Source organism: Bos mutus, chromosome 19 (genome assembly GCF_027580195.1).
Source record: "Bos mutus isolate GX-2022 chromosome 19, NWIPB_WYAK_1.1, whole genome shotgun sequence".
In the NCBI taxonomy this organism is placed as follows: domain Eukaryota; kingdom Metazoa; phylum Chordata; class Mammalia; order Artiodactyla; family Bovidae; genus Bos; species Bos mutus.
This window is the reverse complement of record NC_091635.1, coordinates 49,990,092-50,016,942: the sequence shown is the minus strand read 5'-3', so window position 1 is coordinate 50,016,942 and position 26,851 is coordinate 49,990,092. Positions and strand designations below refer to the sequence as shown.

General features: G+C 37.3%; 1 protein-coding gene across 9 annotated transcripts in view; it reads right to left on the bottom strand.

The window, feature by feature from the left end:
- BCAS3 (BCAS3 microtubule associated cell migration factor) overlaps positions 1 to 26,851 on the bottom strand; it is a 595,190-nt gene that overhangs the window by 396,224 nt on the left and 172,115 nt on the right. For all 9 annotated transcript variants that reach the window (XM_070390544.1, XM_070390541.1, XM_070390545.1 and 6 more), the window contains exon 13: positions 19,668 to 19,761. In XM_070390544.1, the coding sequence (XP_070246645.1) occupies positions 19,668 to 19,761 (94 nt within the window). The remainder of the gene's footprint in view (positions 1 to 19,667; positions 19,762 to 26,851) is intronic.

The window sequence follows — 26,851 nt, the reverse complement described above, 5'->3', positions numbered from 1 at the left end:
GACAAAAATTGCCACAAGTTCATAATAAAATATAATTTGAATGAAGGTTAACAGGAATTTGGTAGATCAGTCTGCTTAGAAGACATATTTTACATATTAAAATTGTAAGATTTAATTTGAAAGGTAAATTTGGAAATTTAGGAATTTCCAAAGGAATGCCATTTGATGTACTTCAGAGATGCATGAAAATAGAAACTTTAAATTTTCTAGATGGAACGTATACAGAGGTAGATACGTGTGTATGTATGTGTGTGTAGAAATTCACCAAGCTATACACTTAAGATCAGTACACACAATCTGTATCATATAATTACATCTCAAAAAAAATGAAGATGAACCAAAACAATAACAAGGATGAGGGAACAAGATAATTTTTATGGCTTTATCTAGAGCGAAAGAAGAGATGATACGATGATAAATAGAGCAGTTAGAAAGTTAAAACTCTACCCCTACAAGTAGAAAAAAAGACATCAAAAAACACAGCAGTCACAGAGAGATGTATATGAAATGACAGTACATAGTAGTAAGGAGTCAAGAAAGAGGTCTACAAGTCTCAGATGTGCAATCTGGCCAAATGGTGGTCAAAGCACCATTACTCATGAATTCCACTTTGCATACACGAAAATACAACAGATTTAGTTCAGAATTCTAGCAGGGAAGATCAGAAACTATGTAATGCATAACAATTAGATGAAAGATAAAACTGGGTCATCACTTAGCACTTTCACTTTAGGAATATTTGCAAATGTAGCAAATATTTTTCTTAGCCCATCAGAAAGATATGATTTGAAAAGAAAGACTAACAACAATAACAAGAATAATCAAAATCTTCCCATGAAATAATCAAAGGTATGGCATGGGATTGGGGGAAATCTAGTCTATTTTTTATTTAATAATAATATTATTTCTTCTACGCTGTTGGTAAGACTTTGTTTAGATTATATATATTAAGTTTGAGTAGACTGCTGTTTCTATGTTTTCTTTTTCATCTTCCATTCCTAAATCCATTCCCCACTGCCATCCTTTTCCCACCATAAATACGCATCATATTGAATTTAATATATGTTCTTTGAAATATATTTATCCTTGAAAATTTTTCAGAGTACTATTTAAAAATATATATATATATAAAGTATGTATAGATAGAGTGTTAGTCACTCAGTCATGTCCAACTCTGTGTGACTTCATGGACTGTAGCCCACCAAGCTCTTCTGTCCATGGGATTCTCCAGGCAAGAATACTGGAGTAGGTTGCCATTCCCTTCTCCGGAGGATTTTCCCAACCCAGGAATCAAACCCCGGTATCCTGAATTGCAGGCAGATTCTTTACCGTCTGAGCCACCAGGGAAGCCTCCAATACGTATATACATATATTTAATATATGGCAAGAATATAGACCAATCTGAACGAGGAAACTGAAACAAGCCTGAAGCTGGAGAAGGGCTAGAGTATACGAGCAGAGTGGAAAGGAGAAGGGACAACGATAGCCAAGGCTTAACCGTTTTAAAGTTGTCCCAATAAGCAAAAGTTCAATTCAGCCTTGGCTACTTCACCTGTATCTACTTGGTCATAGACATCCTTTTTTACCTTTTTCAAAATTTAATACCGGATCTAATAGAATACTTGCAGCTGCAGTGTTATGGGCATTTATACTTACCTCACATTTTTACATGGTAGGTATGCCACTGTACGTATTCACATCTTTCATTAATCCATTCAGCATTAACTGAGTACCTTTGCTATGGCCACTGCTTGTATTCACATCTTTCGTTAGCTCATTCAGTATTAACTGCACCACTGTATATATTCACATCTTTCATTAGCATGAAAGATGCCATTGTACGTATTCAGTGTCTTCATCTCTCACTAGTTCATTCAGTATTAACTGAGCACCTTTGCTGTGGCAGTGGTGATAGCAAAGGAGCAGGGTTCCTTCTTATTGATGGACATTCAAAATCCAGGGCTGCATTAGGACTTTCATATACCCTGACATTTTTGCCTTCATTGGCCCCTTCTTCCATGAAAAAACTATTTTATGACTACAGTTGCTGGTTTAAACGTATATTATGGATATTAAGGCATTCCATTAAAACTTTATATATATTTTTGCGTTTTAAAGGAGTTAAACATTTTGGTGGGACCCTAAAATGACTGTGGGCATGTTGCCTACTGTACTTTATGGCAAATCACCTGAAAAATTCCCTCTGACTCTCATATATAAGCCCAGTGCCACAATGAATGTAGAGCAAACACAACAAATTCTTCAAGGAGTAACTCATTACGTGAGTAAAAGATATCACTTTACAAGATGAAAAAACAAGAGAGTAACTACAGACTTCTAATGGAAATATCCCCACGACAGGGTCGGGGAGGAGGCAATAAACTCTTCAAGCTGCTTTTGCGCTGCTAGTGACACAGCATACGTGACTAACACTGAGACACCTAAAACTGTCAGGTGAGAGGAAAAACCTAAAGCCACCTAATTCTATAAATTGAGAAGACATTATAAATGTTAACAAAAATCAAGACAAGGTATTTTTCTGACCACTTGCTATGATCAATCGGGAAAACTGCAAAAAACAAACAAACAAAAATCCAACTGTTTAAATGATTAACCCAAGACCACCAGCACCTTTCAATATATAGCATTTAAATAACCAGAAAAATGCCAAGTCTGTTAAAGATGCAGCCAAGCATTCAGAAGGGTTCATGTTTAATCTACTTTACTAGAGACCCAACATTCATTTTCCTCTTATTAATGGATGGAAAAGCAATTTCCCTGCCAAGGAAGGGTAATTATTTAAGACGTGGATGTGTTGCCCTTCACAGCTCTAGGCTACTCAGCTGGCAGAAGTAACGCCTCTGGAAAGCAAATCAATTATTTACTGAATTAAAGACAACAGGTCTGTGTGAGAAACATCAGGCCACACTGCAGAGAGCTGAGAATTTCTTCCTTATGTTTCTAATTTCTAATCTAATTAATTAAAAAACACATATCTTCTTTGATGTCAAATATCATGAAACTAATAATATTCCCATCTAGTGTACCAAGTCACAAAAATGTAGTTTCCACAAGATACTTTTAATTTCAATATTAATCACGTGTGATATGCACCTGCATTTAATATAATTTGCATCATGGAACAATCCCACAATTGAGGGAGGGATACAATTTTTGTCCAAATCAGAAATTGGAAAAAGTTGGCTTTATTCACAAACAACTAAGTACATTACATTAATACCTTATCATGGCCCTGATTATGCTGTTCTTCACTTGTTCAGTCGTGTCCGACTCTTTGCGACCCATGGATTGCAGCATGTCAGACTTCCCTGTCCTTTACTATCTCACTCAGTTTATTCAAATTTCAAACCACTGAGTCTGTGATGCCAGCCAGCCATCTCATCCTCTATTGCCCCCTTCTCCTCCTGCCCTCAATCTTTCCCAGCATCAAGGTCTTTTGTAATGAGTCAGCTCTTTGCCTCAGGTGACCAAAGTATTGCAGCTTCAGTAACACTTCTTATAATTAATATTTAGGACTGATTTCCTTTAGGATTGACTGGCTTGATCTCCTTGCTGTCCAAGGGACTCTCCAACACCACAGTTCAAGAGCATCAATTTTTTGATGCTCAGCTTTCCTTATGGGCCAACTCTCACATCCATCCATGACTACTGGAAAAACCATAGCTTTGACTAGACGGACCTTTGTTGGCAAAGGATGTCTCTTTTTCATACACTGTCTAGATTTGTCATAGCTTTTCATCCAAGAAGTAAGTGTCTTTTAATTCCATGGCTGCAGTCACCATCTGCAGTGATTCTGGAGCCCTAGAAAATAAAGTCTGCTACTGTTTTTACTTTTTCCCCATCTATTTGCCGTGAAATGATGGGACTGGATGCCATGATCTTATTTTTCTCAAAGTTGAGTTTTAAGCCAGCTTTATCACTCTACTTTGTCACCTCATCAAGAAGTTCTTTAGTTCCTCTTTGCTTTCTGCCACTAGAGTCGTATCATCTGCTTATCTGAGGTTGCTGATATTTCTCCCAGCAATCTTGATTCCAGTGTGTGCTTCATCAGCCCAGCATTTCTCATGATGTACTCTGCATAGAAGTTAAATAAGCAGGGTGACAATATACAGCCTTGATGAACTCCTTTATCAATTTTTAGCCAGTCGGTTGTCTCACATCCGGTTCTGTTACTTCTTGACCTGCATACAGGTTTCTCAGCAGGCAGGTAAGGTGGTCTGGTATTCCCATCTAAGAATTTTCCAGTTTGTTGTGATCCATACAGTCAAAGGCTTTAGCGTAGTCAATGAAACAGAAGCAGATGTTTTTCTGGAATTCCTTGCTTTTTCTATAATCTGTTGGATGTTGGTGAGCCAATGGATGTTCCTCTGCTTTTTTAAGTCCAGCTTGTACATATGAAAGTTGTCAGTTCACATACTGCTGAAGCCTAGCTTGAAGGAGTTTGAGCATTATGTTGTTAGCATGTGAAATGAGTGCTATTATACAGCAGTTTGACCATTCTTCAGCATTAGCCTTCTTTGAGATTGCAATAAAAACTGACCTTTTCCAGTTCTGTAGCCACTGTTGAGTTTTCCAAATTTGCTGGCATATTGAGTGGAGCACTTAATAGCCTCATTTTTCAGGATTTTAAATAGCTCAGCTGGAATCCCATCACCTCCACTAGGTTTGTTCATAGTAATGCTTCCTAATTCGCAACTGACGTCACACTCCAGGATGACCAGTTGAGTGACCACACCATTGTGGTTATCCAGGTGATTAAGACCCTTGTTGTACAGTTCTTCTGTGTCTTCTTGCCACCTCTTCTTAATCTCTTCAGCTTCTGTTAGGTCCTTGCCATTTCTGTCCTTTATTGTGCCCATTTTTGCACGAAATGCTCCCTTGGTATCTCAAATTTTCTTGAAGAGATCTCTAGTCTTTCCCATTCTATTGTTTTCCTCTATTTCTTTGCGCTATTCACCTAAGAAGGCTTTCTTATCTCTCCTTGCTATTCTCTTGAACTTTGCATACAGTTAGTTGGGTATATTTTTCCCTTTCTCCTTTGCCTTTCAGTTCTCTTCTTTTGTCAGCTATCTGCAAGGCCTCCTCAGACAACCACTTTGGCTTCTTTCATTTCTTTTCCTTTGAGATGATTTTGGTCACCGCCTCCTGTACCTGGTGGCTCAGACTATAGTAACAATCTGCCTGTACGAAGGGGACCCAGGTTTGATTCCTGGGTCGGGAAAATACCCTGGAAAAGGAAATGGTTACCTACTCCAGTATCCTTAACTAGAGAATTCCATGGACAGTGAAGCTGGTGGGCTACAATCCATGGGGTCACAAAGAGTCAAACACCACTGAGCAACTAACACTTCTAAGATTATAAAGACAGATAAGACAACTAATTAATGTAACTACTCAATGTACACTTACTATCAACTATGTGAAAATTACCAGGCTAATAATATCTGGGAACAAAATAAAAGCATAATAGCAAGTAGAGATAAGAAAGCCTTCCTCAGTGATCAATGCAAAGAAACAGAGGAAAACAACAGAATGGGAAAGACTAGAGATCTCTTCAAGAATCAGAGATACCAAGGAAAAATGTCAAGCAAAGATGGGCTCAATAAAGGACAGAAATGGTAAGGATCTAACAGAAGCAGAAGATATTAAGAAGAGGTGGCAAGAATACACAGAAGAACTATACAAAAAATATCTTCACGACCCAGATAATCACGATGGTGTGATCACTCACCTAGAGCCAGACATCCTGGAATGTGAGGTCAAGTGGGCCTTAGAAAGCATCACTACGAACAAACCTAGTGGAGGTGATGGAATTCCGGTTGAGCTATTTCAAATCCTGAAAGATGATGCTGTGAAAGTGCTGCACTCAATATGCCAGCAAATTTGGAAAACTCAGCAGTGGCCACAGGAATGGAAAAGGTCAGTTTTCATTCCAATCCCAAAAAAGGCAATGCCAAAGAATGCTCAAACTACCACACAAATGCACTCATCTCACACGCTAGCAAAGTAATGCTCAAAATTCTCCAAGCCAGGATTCAGCAATACGTGAATCGTGAACTTCCAAATGTTCAAGCTGGTTGTAGAAAAGCCAGAGGAACCAGAGATCAAGTTGCCAACATCCACTGGCTCATCAAAAAAGCAAGAGAGTTCCAGAAAAACATCTATTTCTGCTTTATTGACTATGCCAAAGCCTTTGACTGTGTGCATCACAATAAACTGTGGAAAATTCTGAAAGAGATGGGAATACCAGACCACCTTACCTGCCTCTTGAGAAATCTGTACGCAGATCAGGAAGCAACAGTTAGACCTGGACATGCAACAACAGACGGGTTCCAAATAGGAAAAGGAGTATGTCAAGGCTGTATATGTCACCCTGCTTATTTAACTTCTATGCAGAGTACATCATGAGAAACGCTGAGCTGGAAGAACCACAAGCTGGAATCAAGATTGCTGGGAGAAATATCAATAACCTCAGATATGCAGATGACACCACCCTTATGGCAGAAAGTGAAGAAGAACTAAAGAGCCTCTTGATGAAAGTGAGAGAGGAGTGTGAAAAAGTTGGCTTAAAGCTCAACAATCAGAAGACGAAGATCATGGCATCCGGTCCCATCACTTCATGGCAAATAGATGGGGAAATAGTGGAAACAGTGGCTGACTTTATTTTTCTGGGCTCCAAAATCACTGCAGATGGTGACTGCAGCCATGAAATAAAAAGATGCTTACTCCTTGGAAGGAAAATTATGACCAACCTAGACAGCATATTAAAAAGCAGAGACATTACTTTGTCAACGAAGGTCCATCTAGTCAAGGCTATGGTTTTTCCAGTGGTCATGCATGGATGTGAGAGTTGGACTATAAAGTAAGCTGAGCGCCGAAGAACTGATGCTTTTGAACTGCGGTGTTGGAGATGACTCTTGAGAGTCCCTTGGACTGCAAGGAGATCCAACCAGTCCATCCTAAAGGAAATCAGTCCTGGGTGTTCATTGGTAGGACTGATTTTGAAGCTGAAACTCCAATCCTTTGGCCACCTGATGCAAAGAGCTGACTCATTTGAAAAGATCCTGATGCTGGCAAAGATTGAGGGTAGGAGGAGAAGGGGACGACAGAGGATGAGATGGTTGGATGGCCTCACCGACTCAATGGACATGGGTTTGGGTGCACTCCAGGAGTTGGTAATAGACAGGGAGGCCTGGCATGCTGCGGTTCATGGGGTTACAAAGAGTCGAACACGACTGAACTGAACAGAAAACATGTTGAAAGGATACTCTGAAGTGAAGTTGCTCAGTCATGTCCGACTCTTTGCAACCCCATGGACTGTAGCCTACCAGGCTCCTCCGTCCATGGAATTTTCCAGGCAAGAGTACTGGAGTGGGTTGCCATTTCCTTCTCCAGGGGATCTTCCTGACTCAGGGATCGAACCCTGGTCTTCCGCATTGCAGGCAGACGCTTTACCATCTGAGCCACCAGGGAAGTAGGGGAATTGTTAGCCAATTCTAAATTCACATCGCCAGGATGGCTCAAGTCACTCCTTGTTCAGGGATCAGAAGATCTATCTCCTGTCTGTTTTGGAGTACTATCTCTACCAAGCTGTGTTGGCTCTTTAGAGGTATCTTGAGAAATCTTATTCCCAGATACCAGATTTTGAGGGTGTTCATTAGAATGGCACTCATTGGTCCTGAATAGGTATCTGAGACCTCCCAGGGGCTCACAGGTGTATTGAATGTCCTCTTTTGTTTTCTTCCACGGCTTGACTAGTGAGTAGTGAATCCAGGAGTCATGTCCTGGTACCTTGACTGCTGTGGGGGTAGAAAGTATTACAGGGTAGGGGCCCTTCCATGTGGGCTGGAGTTGAGCCTTTGGGGACCCATCTTTCCAGACTTTTTAATTAGGACTTGAGTCACTGGAGCATACAGTGGTGACTCCTTAGAATATTTTGGGTCCTTGTTCATACTCCACAAGCGTATATCCTGTTGGGACTGTCCAATGGCCATGGTATAAGACTGGAGGGTCTGAACCTCTGGATCTAGGAAGAGGTCACTAACATAAACATAAAGGTCTCCCATAACATCTCATAAGGACTAAGACCAACCTGTTCTTTAGGGGCAATACAGATGTGGAGGAAAGCTATTAGTAAAGCCTCCTTCCATCCTGGGAGGTCTCCTGGGTTATGTTTTTTATCACTGATTTTAAGAACTGGTTACTCTAGATGAGTATAAATAAATTAAAAACTAGGATGAGGGAGGTTAACAACAAAGAAAACAACAACAGTTAATATTTATTAAGGTTTCACTATATTTTAGGTATTGTTTTAGATGACAGTACAGCCCTCATTTTATTGATGAGGAAACGAAAGTACTGGGAGTGATCCAAGCAGATTAAGTAACTTGCCCTATTAAGTAGCCAGGTGAAGGGGGGACATGATATCTTACACAGGCTCAGGTAAGTTTTCCCAAAATGATACTTAAGATGGGACTCAAGAGACACTAGGGCTTCCTTGGTGGCTCAGACAGTAAAGAAACTACCTGTTATGCGGGGGGAACCCGGATAGGATCCCTGGGTTGGGAAGATGCCCTGGAGAAGGGAATGGCTACCCACTCCAGTATTCTTGCCTGGGAAATCCCATGGACAGAGGAGCCTAGTGGCTCCTTTGCAAACCCAAAGAGTCAGACACAACTGAGCAAATAACACTTTTAAGAGATAAACAAGAGGCAGGGAAATGAACATTCCAGGCAGAGGTAAAATGATGTAACATGTTTAAGGAGCTGAAAAATAATAGAATGGCCAAATATGGGAGAAAACATGTTGATCAAGTTGAAGTGGTAAGCTTGTGCCATGCTGTAATACTTTTAGACAATACACTCACTAATAAAAAGGTTGTTGAAAGATGTTTGTATCATTAACATTTCTTATAAAATATTTGAATATCTTAAAATGGAAGTAAACATGGAACATGATACAACAATCATAGCTAAACAGGATAACCCAGAATTGGGCTGGAATTAAATAAGACTTTTTAAAAACAAGAGTAACTGAATGATTCTCATACATATGGTTATAGAATAAATGTCTGTAGAGCCCCTAAATTCCTATAATGAAATTCCAGAAACCTACTGGGGTTATATGTGGAGTTTGGGGTGAGAGCTATACGTGAAGTGGGTGGGGGGGGGTGGTGTATCTATGGAAGTAATTAAGTTTACATGAGGTCATATGAGTGAAGCCCTGATGTGAGAGTATTAGTGTCCTCATAAGAGACAGCACAGAGATAGCTTTCTTTCTCTCTCTCCCTGCTCCCTTGCATCAAGGAAAGGCCATGCGAGGACACGTTAAGAAGGTGGCCATTCGTTAGTGATGAAGAAACACCTCAGGAGAAACCATCAGCCAAACCTTGATCCTGGTCTTCCAGCTTCAAACACTGTGAGGAAAGAGATTTCTGTTATTTAAGCAACCGAGTCAATGGTATTGCCTTCTGGCAGCCTGAGCTAATACATGTTCACAGGTTATTGTCTAAACCACGTATCATAGAAAGCATTTTACATGTTAAAATGACCACTAAATAGTCTTTTGGGCTGGATTTATAAAACCAAAAGAGGCTGTTGTTCTTGCTCTATGAGAAACTGATGAAAAAACAAATCAAAGTTATAAAAAATACTATTAAAAACTAAGTTCAATACAAAGCAATTAAAAGTAGCTGCTCTCACATTGAGCAGAACAGAAGAAAGAAAAAGGGTTCAAACAGGTGAGGGTAAGGACAACTCAGTAACCCTTTAAATAATTTTCAGTGGCTCCATTTGAGCTGATGTAACAAATCAGAACACTGCCCCCACAAAAATACAACTCTGTACCCAATTAATCAAGAGGGATAAGATTAATAATGCCAAAAGCTGTGAACAAAGAGAGCTGACAATAGCTGAAAGAAGAAATAACCATCAAACTAAACTATCAAATCTAGTTGAAATAGTCCTCAAAATTATGGGCAAAATACAGATGCTGACAGTCAGAAAATGTTAAAAGAAGTCATCTTCATCACAGAAACCAGAAACAGCCAACGGAAGTGTGTTACTTAGTAAAGTACAAAAGTAATTCAAAGGAAGAAGGATAATATCTTGGAAAAAATGATGAAGTAGCAAAAACAGGGACCAACCATGACCTAAACCTGATACATTATACATTAAAAATAACACAAAAATATTTAAATTATAAATTTAAATATAAATGTGAAACTAACATCCTGTTAGAAAATTACATAGGAGAAAATCCTTGCACCCCACCCAGACTGGTGACCATTTCTTAGACATGAACACAAAAATACAACTAACAAAATTTTTACAATGTATTTGACAAAAAGCTAAGAATTTTGCTCTGCAAAAGACCCTATTAAAAAGATAAAAGGAAAAACTTCTCACTGGGAAAAAAGATTTCCACGTCACATATGTTAGAGAGGATCCATAAAATAGAAAATGATGAGACAACCAAATGCTGGCAGAGAATGAGGATGCAGAGAAACCATGTCTAGAGGATTAAAGGGAAGTTTGAGAAGAATGTCTCACCAAGTAGGGGACATCAATAGACAGATAACATTATAAAAATAAACAAACACAAATCTGGAGGTGAAAGAAATCAAAGAGGACACTAATAGATGGAGAAATATACCATGTTCATGGATTGGAAGAATCAATATAGTGAAAATGAGTATACTACCCAAAGCAATTTATAGATTCAATGCAATCCCTATCAAGCTACCAACAGTATTCTTCACAGAGCTAGAACAAATAATTTCACAATTTGTATGGAAATACAAAAAACCTCGAATAGCCAAAGCGATCTTGAGAAAGAAAAATGGAACTGGAGGAATCAACCTACCTGACTTCAGGCTCTACTACAAAGCCACAGTTATCAAGACAGTATGGTACTGGCACAAAGACAGAAATATAGATCAATGGAACAAAATAGAAAGCCCAGAGATAAATCCACGCACATATGGACACCTTATCTTTGACAAAGGAGGCAAGAATATACAGTGGATTAAAGACAATCTCTTTAACAAGTGGTGCTGGGAAATCTGGTCAACCACTTGTAAAAGAATGAAACTAGAACACTTTCTAACACCATATACAAAAATAAACTCAAAATGGATTAAAGATCTCAACATAAGACCAGAAACTATAAAACTCCTAGAGGAGAACATAGGCAAAACACTCTCCGACATACATCACAGCAGGATCCTCTATGACCCACCTCCCAGAATATTGGAAATAAAAGCAAAAATAAACAAATGGGACCTAATTAAACTTAAAAGCTTCTGCACATCAAAGGAAACTATTAGCAAGGTGAAAAGACAGCCTTCAGAATGGGAGAAAATAATAGCAAATGAAGCAACCGACAAACAACTAATCTCAAAAATATACAAGCAACTCCTACAGCTCAACTCCAGAAAAATAAATGACCCAATCAAAAAATGGGCCAAAGATCTAAATAGACATTTCTCCAAAGAAGACATACAGATGGCTAACAAACACTTGAAAAGATGTTCAACATCACTCTTTATCAGAGAAATGCAAATCAAAACCACTATGAGGTACCATTTCACACCAGTCAGAATGGCTGCGATCCAAAAGTCTACAAATAATAAATGCTGGAGAGGGTGTGGAGAAAAGGGAACCCTCTTACACTGTTGGTGGGAATGCAAATTAGTACAGCCACTATGGAGAACAGTGTGGAGATTCCTTAAAAACTGGAAATAGAACTGCCTTATGATCCAGCAATCCCACTGCTGGGCATACACACTGAGGAAACCAGAAGGGAAAGAGACACGTGTACCCCAATGTTCATCGCAGCACTGTTTATAATAGCCAGGACATGGAAGCAACCTAGATGTCCATCAGCAGATGAATGGATAAGAAAGCTGTGGTACATATACACAATGGAGTATTACTCAGCCATTAAAAAGAATACATTTGAATCAGTTCTAATGAGGTGGATGAAACTGGAGACTATTATACAGAGTGAAATAAGCCAGAAGGAAAAACATAAATACAGTATACTAATGCATGTATATGGAATTTAGAAAGATGGTAACGATAACCCTGTGTACGAGACAGCAAAAGAGACACTGATGTATAGAAAAAAAAAAAAAAAAAGAAAGAAAAGAAAAGTACACTAACTGAAATGAAAAATTCGATAAAGGGGCCCAAATAGAAAATTTAAATGGCAGGAAAAAATCACCTGAAATTATCCAGAATGAGAGGAAAAAAAAAAAATGAAGAAAAATGAACAGAGCCTTTGAGATCTGTGGGAGGTAAGTCTACGGGAGTCCCAGAAGGAAAGAAGAGGGGGAAAAAGACAAAGAAACAATGACTGAGAGGTCCCAAATTTCATGAGAAACATTTAGGACAGTGAAACTTTTCTGTATGACACTATAATGGTAGGTACATGTCAATAGTCATTTCTCAGAACCCGTAGAAAATACACCACCAAGAGTGAGCCCTAATGTAAACTATGGACTTTGGTTGATAATAGTGTGTCAGGATGGGTTCATCACTTGTAAGAATAAGATCACTGTCAGGTGGAGGGTGGATAGTGTGGGAGACTGTATGTGTTTGGGTGTGGCATGCGGGCGGAGAGAGGGGGAAGGCAGAAATATGCGCGCACTCTGTACTTTCCATTCAATTTTGCTGTGGACCTAAAAGCGCTCTAAAAGATAAAGCTTATTAATTAAAAAAATAAGTTCCCTAGAAAATGTTACTCATTGTGTATCTAAATAATTGAAAGCAACAAACTTACACCACCCCTACTGAAGCTGCCCTGATCTAAGCAGGAGGTCTCTCTGGCACTTCTAAACAAATCATAAATGTTGCCATTAAAATATTTGTTTTAATTCAGGACTCAGAGTCACAGCTAATAAACAAGAATGGGAAGGAGAAATTGAAAAACAAACTGAATACAGCTGCTGAACTAAAAGTTTCACAACTCTCTTTAATGGTATCCCTTAATTTCTTTTCTGAACAGGTTCCACACAAGGCCAAACTGCACGCCACCGAGTCAAGCAATCTACATTTTCTCCTTAATTTCCTTAGCAGTGTTTTTCCACCATGTAAATTGTTTTTAGAATTTCTTAGGAGTTGGACAACATTCCTGGTTTGATCCTGGATTTTGATATCCAGGACATTTTAGTAACTCTGTGATCTAAAGATAGCCTCTCTAAATAAAAATATTTAACAGTGAGATATATACAGGTAAACTAGTTAGAGAAAATCAGATTTACAAACAAAAGACAGGCAATCAACTTTTCTTGTATGTTTTGTTTCACTTACTTTTCTAAGTGAACTTCCCTATACTTTTCTAAGTAGTACCAACAAGTACTACTCTTGTTATTGGCCACAATGCAGACCCAAGGAGAAAATCTTTAACCAAACAGAGAATTACTGGAGTGCCAGTTAAAACTTGCTGAATATAAATAAATTTTGAAATATACATTGGATCCATGTAAGGAAAAACTGGGGTGTTACTGGAGGATCTACAAGTTATATTTTGAAAGGACCAATTTAATTTTTAAAAAAAATGTGTGTGTGGCATGGGATTTAAGTTAGATGCCATTGTGCGTCCCCGCTGAGTGTGCTAAGTCACTTCAGTCATTACAACTCTTTATAGAGAACTTAAATCTTGATAGAAAATACATTTGGTCTCCCCAAAATATTTAAGTGTTACAAAAATAATTACAGGGAAAAACAATAACTACTAAGGTATTTACAAACAGCAAAGAAGCCTCTTGACTCAAATATTTTGTACATATGAATGTCTCAGTCTGAGAGTGTTAGAATAAACCAAGAAATATGATATGGAAATTAAACAAGCAAAATAAAATGTGACCTAGTGACAGGAGCTGGATAACAGGTAGTCACAGCTGAGTCCAACGCCTTTCTCTGAGAAGCTGTTCAGCTACTGAATAGCTAAGACAAAATCAAGGCTTTCAAGTCATTGAGAATTGAATATTTCATACATACACTTGTTCATACTCAAGCAATAAAATTCATGTTCTGAGCAGCAGAAATACTCAGAAATAAACAATAAATAATTAAGATGAATTGTAAGCAATGGCATGAAATCTGTGCCTATCAGCTTCTATAGAAGATCCTGCAAACCAGTTTTCTGAGTGCTTGCTGAATTATAACCCATCATTTCATTCAAACTTTTAAACAGATACAAAGCAGAAATGATGACACACTGAAAAATTAATCTGCCACATAATAAACTGATGAGTCCACTGTACACAGCCCTTACTTCAAAATCTGTGTCAGCCGTGCCATATTTTTCTTGCCTCATTCATTCAACAAATATTTATTTATTTACTAGGGACTGAATCCTTATTTCCGAATCATCTTTTGGCTCCTGTTTAGAACTGGCTTTCTTTTGAAGAACTTTCCCCAAAAGCAAAATACCAAGTTAATATTCATCTCCTAGCATTCTGTCCTTGCTCCACAAAGGACTTGTCTTCCTTTTTCCTTTTTTTGGAAGTCCCTATTCCACCAGCAGACTCCATGGGTAGGGACTGAACCAGGCACTGCGAATGAAGTCTAGCTTGCGATGCGTTTAGCTGAAACGAGTGAAAGCATAAATGGGCTCATAAACATTTTAGTGCCATGAAAATTTTCAGCAATATGATGAAGCCTAAGAACCTCTTTCTCAGAATAATATTTTTTAAAGGAAAAATACTTAGGGTTATTAAAATTGACATGCAGCAGAATATGTGATTTTTTATTAATAGTAATACATTAAAATACAGGCTCTGCCATGATTTTGAACCGTTGCATTAATTAGAGAATTATATAAATAACATCAAAAAGATATGAAAATACCCATTATTTATATTACAAATTCACAAAAAAGCTAATATTTCAGTAGTTTATTATACATATTGATAAGTGAAAGAATTTTCATTAAAGGTTAAAGAAAACAGGGCTTCCCTAAGCAGCTTAGACAGTAAAGATTTCGCCTGTAGTGCAGCAGAAATGGGTTGGATCCCTGGGTCGAGAAGATCTCCTAGAGAATGGAATGACCACCCACTCCAGTATTCTTGCCTGGAGAATCCCATGGACAGAGAAGCCTGGTGGGCTACAGTCCATAGGGTCACAAAAAGTCAGACATGACTGAGGGACTAACACTTTCACTTATCACTTTCACTAAAGAAAATAAAGATGTGATTTTTTTTCCTAAGTTCACATACTCTCTAAATATTCTCCGTGGACCTCACAGACCCAGGTTAAGAAGCTGTATTTTAGATTCAAGAAGAAATGTAAGAGATCCTAAAACTCATAAAATATCAAGGCTTCCCTGGTGGTCCAGTGGTTTAGAACTCACCTGCTAATGTAGGGAACATGGGTTTAATCCCTGGTCTGGGAAGACTCCACACGCCAAGGGGCAACTATGCCTGTGTGCCACAATTACCGAGTCTTACCCTAGAGCCTGTGAGCCACTACTGAAGCCCACACGCCCCAGAGCCCGTCCTCCTCAACAAGAGAAGCCACCACAGTGAGAAGCTGCAACCACAACCACAAGGGAGCCCTCACTCTCTGCAACTCAAGAAAGCATACACGCAGCAACAAACACACAGAGCAGCAAAATAAATAAATTTTTTTTAAATGTTGACAATTCTCATAAAATTCTCTTTCTTCCAAGAAATTGTAAGATTCGGTGTGAGACTGAATAAAGATACAACAGTATAAAATGTCGATTTACATGTGTCGAGGCATTACATACCAAAGGAAAGATCAAAGAAATAATTGATATTGCACTTCATTAAAGTTAAATACTTTGATCTTCGAAAACCACTTCAAGAGAATGAGAAGACAAATCACAGACTCGGAGAAAATATTTACAAAACACATATCTGATACAGGACTGTCATCTAAAACATACAAAGAACACTTAAAACTCATCAATCAAAAAACCAACAAACCAATTTAAAATTGGTCAAAAGACACAGATGGCTCAGTAAATAATATATACAGATGACAAAGTATGATACAATAGAATATTATTCAATGCTAAAAAGAAATGAGCAATGTAGGCATGAAGAGACATGGGAGACTTGAACACATATTAGTAAGTGAAAGAAGCCAATGTGAAATGGCAAACTATGTAACATTCCAACTGTATGACATTCTGAAACTATGGAAAGAGAAGAAAGATCAGTGGTTGTCAGGACTTGAGAGAATGAGGAATGAACAGGCAGAGCAACAGGGACTTTGTTCGACTGTTCAAACTACTCTGTACAGCACTACTGTGACGGGTTGCTGCTGTCATTGTTTAGTCACTAAGTCATGTCCAGCTCTTTGCGACCCCATGGACTCCTGCCCACCAGGCTCCTCTGTCCGTATACTTCCCAGGTAAGAACCAGTACTGGGGTGGGTTGCAATTTCCTTCTCCAGGCGATCTTCCCAACCCAGGGATCGAACCCATGTCTCCTACATTGGTAGGCAGCTTCTTTACCAAGGAGCCACCAGGGAAGCCCTTATAATGGTGGATACATGCCATTATCTATTTGTCAAAACCTTGAATGTATAAGACCAAGAGTGAATCCTAATGTAAACTGGGACAGACAGGCTAGCAAAAAAATATTTAAAGAAATTATTACTGCAAGATAAATTATACAGTTATACAATTAACATGCTAGGAACAGAGCAAAGTACAGGACCTACACAGCACAGGGAATTATATTCAATATCTTGTAATGACCTACACTAGAAGCTGAAAGAGAATATATATATTATACAACTGAGTCATTTTTCTGTGTACCTGACACACTGTAAATCAACTATACCTCAATAAAAAAAAATAAAATTTTAAGTATAAACATAAACAACTTTAATCTTGCCATTAAAACATAAATTTGGGAGTTAAAACATAAATCAAGTGGCAAATGTAAACAAAACTATGAAATCACAGAAATTTATGGTCTTCTAGAACTAACTGCTACACGATGACAGAGGTAACTACAATATCCTTTAAGTTATGTAAGTTGTTTTTATAACAATGGAGATTCACAGACAGGAAAAACTACAGCTTCAAATGTCTGAAGCATCCCAACTCTGGCCATATGAAACACATATTAACACAAAGGAGATCTGACATAACAGATGGACTATCAAAAGTGAGTCAGAGTGGTTACTCTAAGAAGAGTACTGTAAGTGACATAACTTCCAGATTGTTTCTTCAAATTCAACTTAAATCCCACAACATTCAGAGCATTTAAATAAATCTGTCTTCATTAATTAAATCTATCCACAGATCAACAATTACTACAAAATCTTCCTCTCTATTGAAAATGGCTACTAAAGAGGAGGAAGATTACTCAAATACTTTATATTATCCTCATGATCATCCTTGATCTGAAAAGATGAAAAGAAGGAGGAAAAAGATAGGTCTTTCCATTAGTTTTAACTAATATTCTGCAGAATAAGATATGGCAGTCTCCTCAGACCCACCAAGCAAGGAAAAGTCCACAAACTAATGAAGACTATTTCAGCTCTGAAAGCATTAGAGCAATTTTATCTTTTATTCATAATCAAAGTATTTTTAAAATAAGTCCACAGGAGTGAACTTTCACCACTGGAAGTATTAAACCAATTCCTAACTACGAAAATTGGTAATTAAAGAGGAAGTATAACATATTTACTCTGCCTTTTACATCCAGGAAAACTGTGGCTCATTTCTGGTTAATGAGAGAAAACTCTTTCTTTAAACAGAGTTAACAGAAGTTAATCAATGCTGAAAATATGATAGAAAAACCACCATTCTATAGCCTTCAATGTATAGTAACAAAACTATTAAGTAAACACTTGTTTCAGAAATGAGACCAAGGGTTCCCTGCTGGTTCCATGGTAAAGAATCCACCTGACGATGCAGGAGACACAGGTTCGAGACCTGGTGTGGGAAGATCCCACGTGCGACGGAGCAACTAAGCCAGTGCACCACAACTATTGAGCGTGTGTTCTAGAGCCTGGGAACCCCAACTACTGAAGTCCACGTGTCCTAGAGCCCGTACTCCACAACAAGAGAAGCCACTGCAGTGAGAAACCCGTGCACCACAGCTAGAGAGCAGCCCCTACCCTCTGCAACTACAGAAAAGCCTGTGCAGCAACGAAGGCTCAGCACAGCCAAAAATTAAATAAATTATAAAAAAATAAAAAAGCAAGAAATGAGGCCAAAGTAACACTCTGCACTTGCTAATCTCCACGAGAGAATTTATTTTCAAAATACAGACATTTGATGGTCACTAACTTATTCATGTGATCAAACGTAGTATTATAAATGACAAGACAGCCTGATTTAATGTATCCCCTGCCAGGATGAAGTGATGTAGACAGCAATATGTAGGAAGTTTGAAAAAAATCATCTTCAGGCCTGAATGTATTTAAAAGCCTTTAAGGAAAAAAAGGAAAACATTATTATAAAGAAAATATATGTGACAAACGCAGAATTTGGACAAGATAACTAGTCTGGACATTGCAAGTAAGGGGGAAAGGTGAAAGCTATAAACTGGATTAAAAAGAGCTAAAGAGACATAAACTGGAGAAGGAAATGGCAACCCACTCCAGTATTCTTGCCTGGAAAATTCCATGGATGGAGGAGCCTGGTGGGCTACTGTCCATGGGGTCACAAAGAGGCGGACACAACTGAGTGACTTCACTCACTCACTCACAAAGAGACATAAAACATAAGGAGTGAATTTTAATTAGATCTTGATTTGAATCAGTTAGAGAACTCATTTTTGAGACAGTTGGGAAATTTTAAATTATGACTTGGATTTTAGCTAATATAATGTGTTGTTTTTCTGAATATAATATACTGCTGCTGCTAAGTCACTTCAGTCATGTCCGACTCTGTGCAACCCGATAGACGGCAGCCCACCAGGCTCCCCCGTCCCTGGGATTCTCCAGGCAAGAACACTGGAGTGGGTTGCCATTTCCTTCTCCAATGCATGAAAGTGAAAAGTGAAAGGGAAGTTGCTCAGTCGTGTCCGACTCTTAGCGACCCCATGGACTGCAGCCTACCAGGCTCCTCCGTCCATGGGAGTTTCCAGGCAAGAGTACTGGAGTGGGCTGCCAGGGCCTTCTCCATATAATATACTATTTGGTTACAAAGTACAAGAAGGGCCTTACTCTTAGAAAATGTATGCTTAATTTGTAGTTGGTAAAATGTCATCACATATGTAACTTACATTCAAACATTTTAGCAAAAGACATACACATTATATACAATGGGAAGACTTGTTTAATCAACATGACATCTGTCACTGTACTGTTTAAAAGGAACATGAAGTTACAGAGAAAATGCCATTCACATACATAAGTAGTTTTGAATATTAAAGTCCTTGCCTTATAACACAGAAATAAATGTAATTCAACAGCACTGTTTATGTACTATTCTATATCTACTATTTATCTTTACTACTCAATCACAACTTTACTCAGTAAAATTAATCTTTATAGGATTTCTAAATTTTTATTATAAATTTATTCATTCAATAATCACTGAAAACTACTTACTTAGGTCATATACCCTAACACATATATTTCATATTTTCTATTTCCAAAAAATTGGATAGAAAACTCATAATATAAATAAGGGTGAGGGGAAGGACATACCACTTGTATTAAAAGCCATGCAGCACACTGGTTTTTCATGAGCAGGGAAATGGGCCACGATGCCATCACTGTCAGAGTCCTCGCTCACAAGCACCTGTACAGAAAGGAAGAGGCAAACGGAAGTTAACCAATTACTGACCTTGAAGAGACACAACACCACTACATCCCTGACCAAGTAACAGGCTTCCGCTACATTTGAAGATTATTCTTCATAATACAAGGTGGGCATGCCACTTCAGAAATAGGGAAAAGATGTATTTTGCCCCCAGGGAATCAATCACATAACCTCTAAAAACAACTGGTTGACCTGACTGCAGGTGACAATGATTTCTTGAAGCTTCAGTTCAGAAAAAATGAAAAGCCTAAAATCAGCTCTATACAGCTTTATCTAAAAATAGGAACAGGAGTTCTTATTGTGTTATGGCCTGCTGAAAAACTCTTGCCCGTGACTGGAACAGCAAAAAAAAAAACATAAGTTAAATACAAACAAACAGGCATATATATATTTAGGGGAATTACCAAATATTTTTTACTTAAAGTACAAACACTGTGGTCTTTAACCTCTAGTTTTTAGACGGACACAACACTTCTTTGAAAATACTACCAGTAGAACAAGCAGTTTCGTATGTCAAATTCATTCCCCTTCATTTTCTTATAAGCATACTGAAATACAATTTACATTCCATACAATCTGCCTATTAAGAGTGTATTATTCAATTATCCCTAGGGAAAAAAGTTTTAAAACAGCATGTATTCATTTTGCAAAGCAAGCAATTAGCTCAAGAAATTAAAATCTTTACATATCTAATGTTACAAAGGGAACGCCTACTGTACCAATATTGGATCATGATATTCAAAGAATTTATCTGAAGCAATCCAGGAAGTAGTCCTACACTGGCAAGGTTAATTTTTCTTTTAGACTTAAAGAGTTTTACAGAGGTATAATTTACATAAAAGTTACTTATGTTTACAATTCAATATTTTTATATAGTACTGTAACTGTTACAACAATCCATTTTATAGGAATGCCTTTTTTGTCATCCTTTTCCTATCTTAATGCTTTCATTTTCTTGCCTTATTGTTCTGGCTAGAACCTGCAATTCAGTCAAGCTGCAGATTGTCAAATTTTTTGTCTACAGGTCTTGTTTTTATTACCACTATAACCATTTTTAAGTATTCAGTTCGGTACCGTTAAATATATTCACATTGTTAACAGATTTCTAGAACACTTTCACCTTGCAAAACTTAAATTCTATACCCACTAAACACTAAGTCTTCTTTTTCCCTCCTCCCACCCTTAGTGACCACCTTTGAACTTTGTTTCTATGCTTTGACTATTTTAGAAATTCAAAATAAAAGGAAGAATTTAGTGTTTGTACTTTTGTGACTGGCTTATTTCCCTTAGCACAATGGCCTCAAAGTTTATCAACACTGTAACATGTGAAAAGATTTCCTTCTTTTTAAAGGTTGTGTAATGTTATTACACTGTGTGCATGTGCGTGTGCGTGTGTGTGTGTGTGTGTGTGTGTGTATACATTTCTCTTTATCCATTTACCTGGTGGTGGACATCTGGATAGCTTCTACCTCCTGGGTACTATGAATAATGCTACAATGAACATGGGTGTGTAAATATCGCTTCAAGATCCTGCTTTCTATTATTTTGCATATAAAGGCAGAAGTAGGATGACTGGATCACACAGTAACTTTATTTTCATTTTTTTTAGAAATTTTCATGCTGATTTCCATAATGGCTATATCATTGTGTACTCCCACCAAAAGTTCCCAAGGGTGCCAACTTTTCCCCATGTTTGACAACAGTTATTTTCTGTTCTGTTGATAGTGGTCATCACCTGATAGGCGGGAGATGATACTTCACTGTGGTTTTGATTCACTAATGATTAGTGATTCTGAGCATTTCTTCATATGTTTATTAGACATGCCTACATCTTCTTTGGAGAAGTATCTTGATTCAAGTCCTATGCTCATTTGTTAATTTTAACTGTTGAGTTGTAGAAATTCCTTATTTATACTATATATTAACTCCTTATCAGATATATTATTTACAATGATTTTCTTCCACCCCATAGGTTGCCCTTTCACATGGCTGGTTATTTCCTTTTAGGCACAGAACTTTTAAGGTTTGATGTAGTTCCATTGGTCTATTTTTTACTTTGTTACCTGTGCTTTTGGCATTATATTCAAGAAATTATTGCTTGATTCAGTGTATTAAAGATTTTCTCCTATGTCTTTATGCAGGAGTTTAATAGTTTCCGGTCTCACGGTTGAATCCAAAATCATTTTTATATATGGTATAAGGTAAGGGCCCAGCTTCATTCTTTTGCATTAGCTATCCAGTTTTCCCAACCTCATTTGTTGACAGTGTTTCCCCACTGTGTAGTTTTTTTCAACCTTGTCAAAAATATTTTGGATGTATATGCATGGGTTCATTTTCACATTTTCTACTCTTTTCCATTGGTCTACATATCTATCTTTATGCCAGTATCACATCATCTTAATTACTATTGCTTTGTAATATGATTTGAAGTGAGGCAGTGTTTTTTTTTTTCGGAGAAGGCAATGGCACCCCACTCCAGTACTTTTGCCTAGAAAATCCCACGGACAGAGGAGCCTGGTAGGCTGCAGTCCATGGGGTCGCTAGAGTCGGACACGACTGAGCGACTTCACTTTCACTTTTCACTTTCATGAACTGGAGAAGGAAATGGCAATCCACTCCAGTGTTCTTGCCTGGAGAATCCCAGGGACGGGGAAGCCTGGTGGGCTACGGTCTATGGGGTCGCACAGAGTCGGACACGAATGAAGCGACTTAGCAGCAGCAGCAGCAGCAGCAGCAGCAGCAGCAGTGGTTTTTTACTCCAAAATTGTTTCAGCTTTTCAGGGTCCCTTCAGATTCCATATGCATGGTTTTCTCTATTACTACCACAAAATGTCATAGAGCCTTTGATAGGTACTGCATTTAATGTCACATTGGGTACTATGGATATTTTAAGAACATTAAGTCTTAAAATCCACAAGCATGAGATGTCTTTCCACTTTTCTATATCTGAAAGATGCCTTTCATGTCTTTTAACAACATATTATAGTTTTTAGTGTGTAAGTCTCTCATTTCCTTGGTTAAGTTTATCCCTAAGAGTTTGCTTTCTTAAAAAAAAAAGACAAAATTGACAAACCCTTAACTAGATTAACAAAAACAAGAGAGAAAATTCAAATAGCTAAAATTAGAAATGAAAGAGGAGCCATTAAAACTGATGTCACAGACATAAAATGGATTATAAGATATTTCTATGAGGCCCTCATTGCCCTGATACCAAGAGACAAAAAGAAAACCACAAATCAATATCCCTGAAGAATAATGATGCAATCATCTAAAAGAAAATGGGATCAAACCAAATTCAACATATTAAAAGGATTATACACCAAGAAAAGTGAGGTTTATACTTGGAATGCAAGGATGGTTCAACATACAAAAATCAATCAATGTAATACACACCACATTAACAAACTGAAAAATAAAAACCACATGATGATTTCAATCAGTGCGGAAAAAGCATCTGACAAAATTCAACCACTTTCATGACAAATGACTCAACAAACTAGGAATACTGGGAAATTACCATGTTTAGTAATATAATAAGTTACATACACAGAGTCCACAGTTAACATTATACAAAATGGGGCAAGACTGGAAGTTTTTCCTCTAAGATTACTAAAAAGGCAAGGACGTCCTCTCTCAGCACTACTGTTCAACACAGTACTGTGAGGTCTAGTCATAGCAACCAACTCAAAAGAGAGGGGGGAAGAAAGGGAAAGAAATACAAGGCATACAAATGGTTAAAGAAACTTCCCTCTCTAGATTACACACATACACACACAAAATTCAACAAAGTTGCAGGATACAAAATTAACACTCTTAATTTTATGGCAAAACCAATACAATATTGTAAAGTAATTAGCCTTCAATTAAAATAAATTTATATTTTAAAAAATGAAATCTAAAAAAAATTAAGAATTTTTAAAAATCAGCTTTTTTCTATATATTAACAAACACTAATTTTAAAAAAAAGGAACTAAGAAAACAATCTCATTTGCTATACCACCAGATTTATCAAATTTGTTAATATTTCCAAAGAACCAGTATTGATTTTCCCGATCATTTCACTGCTATTTTGTTGACTGTTGGTCATATTTCTATTATTTACTTCATTTGTCTTACTTTCATTATAATTTGCTGTTTTTAAACTCTCTTGATGGAGAACTAAGGTTATTAATTTAGGACCATTTTTCAAGTTATAATTTTCCCATTAAGGAATAATATAGCTTGAGATTCTTTTATACCATAATTTCATTCTATTACTGATTTCCATGCTTTAGATTTGCTTTATGGCCAATCATATGGCCTATCTTGAAACATTCCAGATATTCTTGAAAAGAATGTGAAGTCTGTAGGTTGGGGGATGGGGAGTCTCAGATCATTTTGGTTGATAGTGCTAATCAAGTCGTTAAATCTACCAATCTCTTAAAATTTCTGTATAGTTTTTCCATCAATTATGGAAAGCACAGTATTTAAATCCCAAACTATAAATGTTGGCTAGAACCTCTTCTTTCAGTCTGTCGGATCTGGCTCGTGTTTGTTGCCCTATGTTGCCACGTGTTTATCAGTGACTCTCTCATCATTATAAAATGTCCTTCTTTTTCTCTGCAGTATTCCTTGACTTAAAATCTTTTATCGGATATTAATATAACCACTCCAATTCTGTTACCGTTACTGTTTGCATGGTACATTTCTTACAACCTTTTACTTCAGTCAATTATGTTTCTGAATCTAAAGTGATTCTGGTGGGACAATCACTCTCTTTTAACTGGAGTCCATTTATAGTTAATACAATTACACAGATAATTGGATTTAGGTCTGCCATTTTCCACTTACTTTTATGTCTCAGGTGTTTGTTGCTCTGATCCTCTTCCTTTGTATTAAACAATTATTCCTAATGTTTACTATTTTTATCTTCTGTTGATTTTGGGGGAGCAATTTCTTAGTGATTTGCTATACAGGTTGTAAGGTGCTTTATAGAAAACAGGATTACAGGTTAATTTCAGACTTAATTTTGATAAATTACAGCTCCTTGCTCCAATATAGCTCCATTTCTTTTCCCACTCCTTTGAGATACTCCTGTCTTGTCAATTACCAACTAAGAAACATTGTATTCCCTAAAACAGTCTTCCAATTATATACATACATATGTTGGTGTGTTTGCTGCTGTCCCAGAGGTCTCTGAGACTCTCTACATGTCCTCAATTCTTCCTCTCTATTCTTTTTGAATGGGCCCCAAACTGAGATTGCAAACCCGGGCTACGAGAGCACACATTATCCTATTCATCACCTACCAAGTCTAATGAAAACACTATTGGACTTCGGTTTTAACCTTCTATTCCAAATCAAGTAAATCCATCCTCTAAAAGGGAACTGCTTGTTTATATGGCTTACTCTGCTCTGCTTAAACTACCAAACTCACCAAGCCCCTGGCAGATGTAGATAAGAGAAATGTGAATTTATGTTTATCACTTCTTTCTTAGCTTTCTGATCAATTTCTAGAGCCCTCCCCCCCCCTCAAATAGTTACTTTTGAAACTTCTGTCCATAATGTACTTATTATCTGGGAAAAAGGGACTGTGAGAACAGAGGGGTGGGGAGATATTATTTAATGGGTACAGATAATGAATAATTCTGGACATGGATGATAATGATGATTATTCACCATTGTGAATGTACTTAATACCACTGAATTGTAAACTTAAAAAAAGGCTAAATGGCAAATTTTGCATTATATATATTTTCCCACAAGTGGGGGGCAACATGCATTACAAATTATTTCTCTGATCTCTCTTTTCCATTCTTCCATTCAATTTTCAAAAATGTTAGAGAGGAACACAAGAAAAAGCAGTCTTACAGGAGCAGTCTCCAGGAAAGTCTGCTACATATACTAAGGATTTGCTTTAGGGTACATGGCATATTCATAGAGTTGTGCAACCATTATGACAATCAAATTACAACATTTTTATCACCTAAAAGAAACTTCATACTATTAACAGTCACTCTGCAACCCCCTGTTTTCTTCAAACTCCCAGCCCTAGGCAAACAATCTACTTTCTCTTTCTATAGATTTGCCTGTTCTGGACATTTCATATAAATAGACTCATACAAATATGTATTCTTTTGCAACTGGCTTCTGTCACTAAGCACAATATTCTCAAGGTTCATTCATTTTGTCGCATTAATACTTTACTTCTTTTTACTGCTAAGTAATATTACATTGTATGTCTATGTCACATTCTATTTACCCATCCATTGATCAGTTAAAGTACATTTATCTGGGTTGCTCCTATTTTCTAGCTATATGAATAATACTGCTATAAACATTCATGTACAAATTTTTACACAAACATGTATTTTCATTTTTCTTGGTTATATACCTCCTAAGAGCAGTTCTCTTAGGAGACAAATGCCCAATCAAATGGTAACTCTTTTCCAAAGCAGCTGCACTGTGTTACGTCCCCACAGCAGTGTGCCAGGGCTCTCATTTCTGCTCACTGGCCAGTGGTATATTATTTCCAGAAAGATGTCTATTCAAATCCTTTGCTCATTTTAAAATAAGGCTATTTATCTTTTTATTATCCAGCTATAGGAGCTCTTTCAATATTCTGAAAACACACACAAATGAATGCAGGTAAAAACAAATGGTGAAAGCTAAATATGCTCAGAAGCCTAGTTAACAGTAAGGTGTCATTGTCAATAACCTGGTTCTGACATTTTATGACCGCTATGTAAGATGTCACAGTTTGGGAGAACTTGGAGGAAACTGGGGGAAGAGCACATGGATATATCTGCAACTTACTGTGAGTCTACAATTATTTCAAAATTAAAAGTTAAAAATGTAGAGCATACCACAAGATTTTTAATTTCTCTCGTACTGATAGATGACAAGTGGTATCCTGGTACAGTTTTGTCTTTCTCTGATAACAAGTTAAATCTATAGATTTTATACCAGTGGTATATACTTTTTTCTGTGAAATATTTTGTCCTTGCCCATTTTTCTATGTCAAACCAATCTCTTATAAGAGCCTCTTATCTTTCATGTATTATAACTCTGTACCCTCTCTTTGCAATAC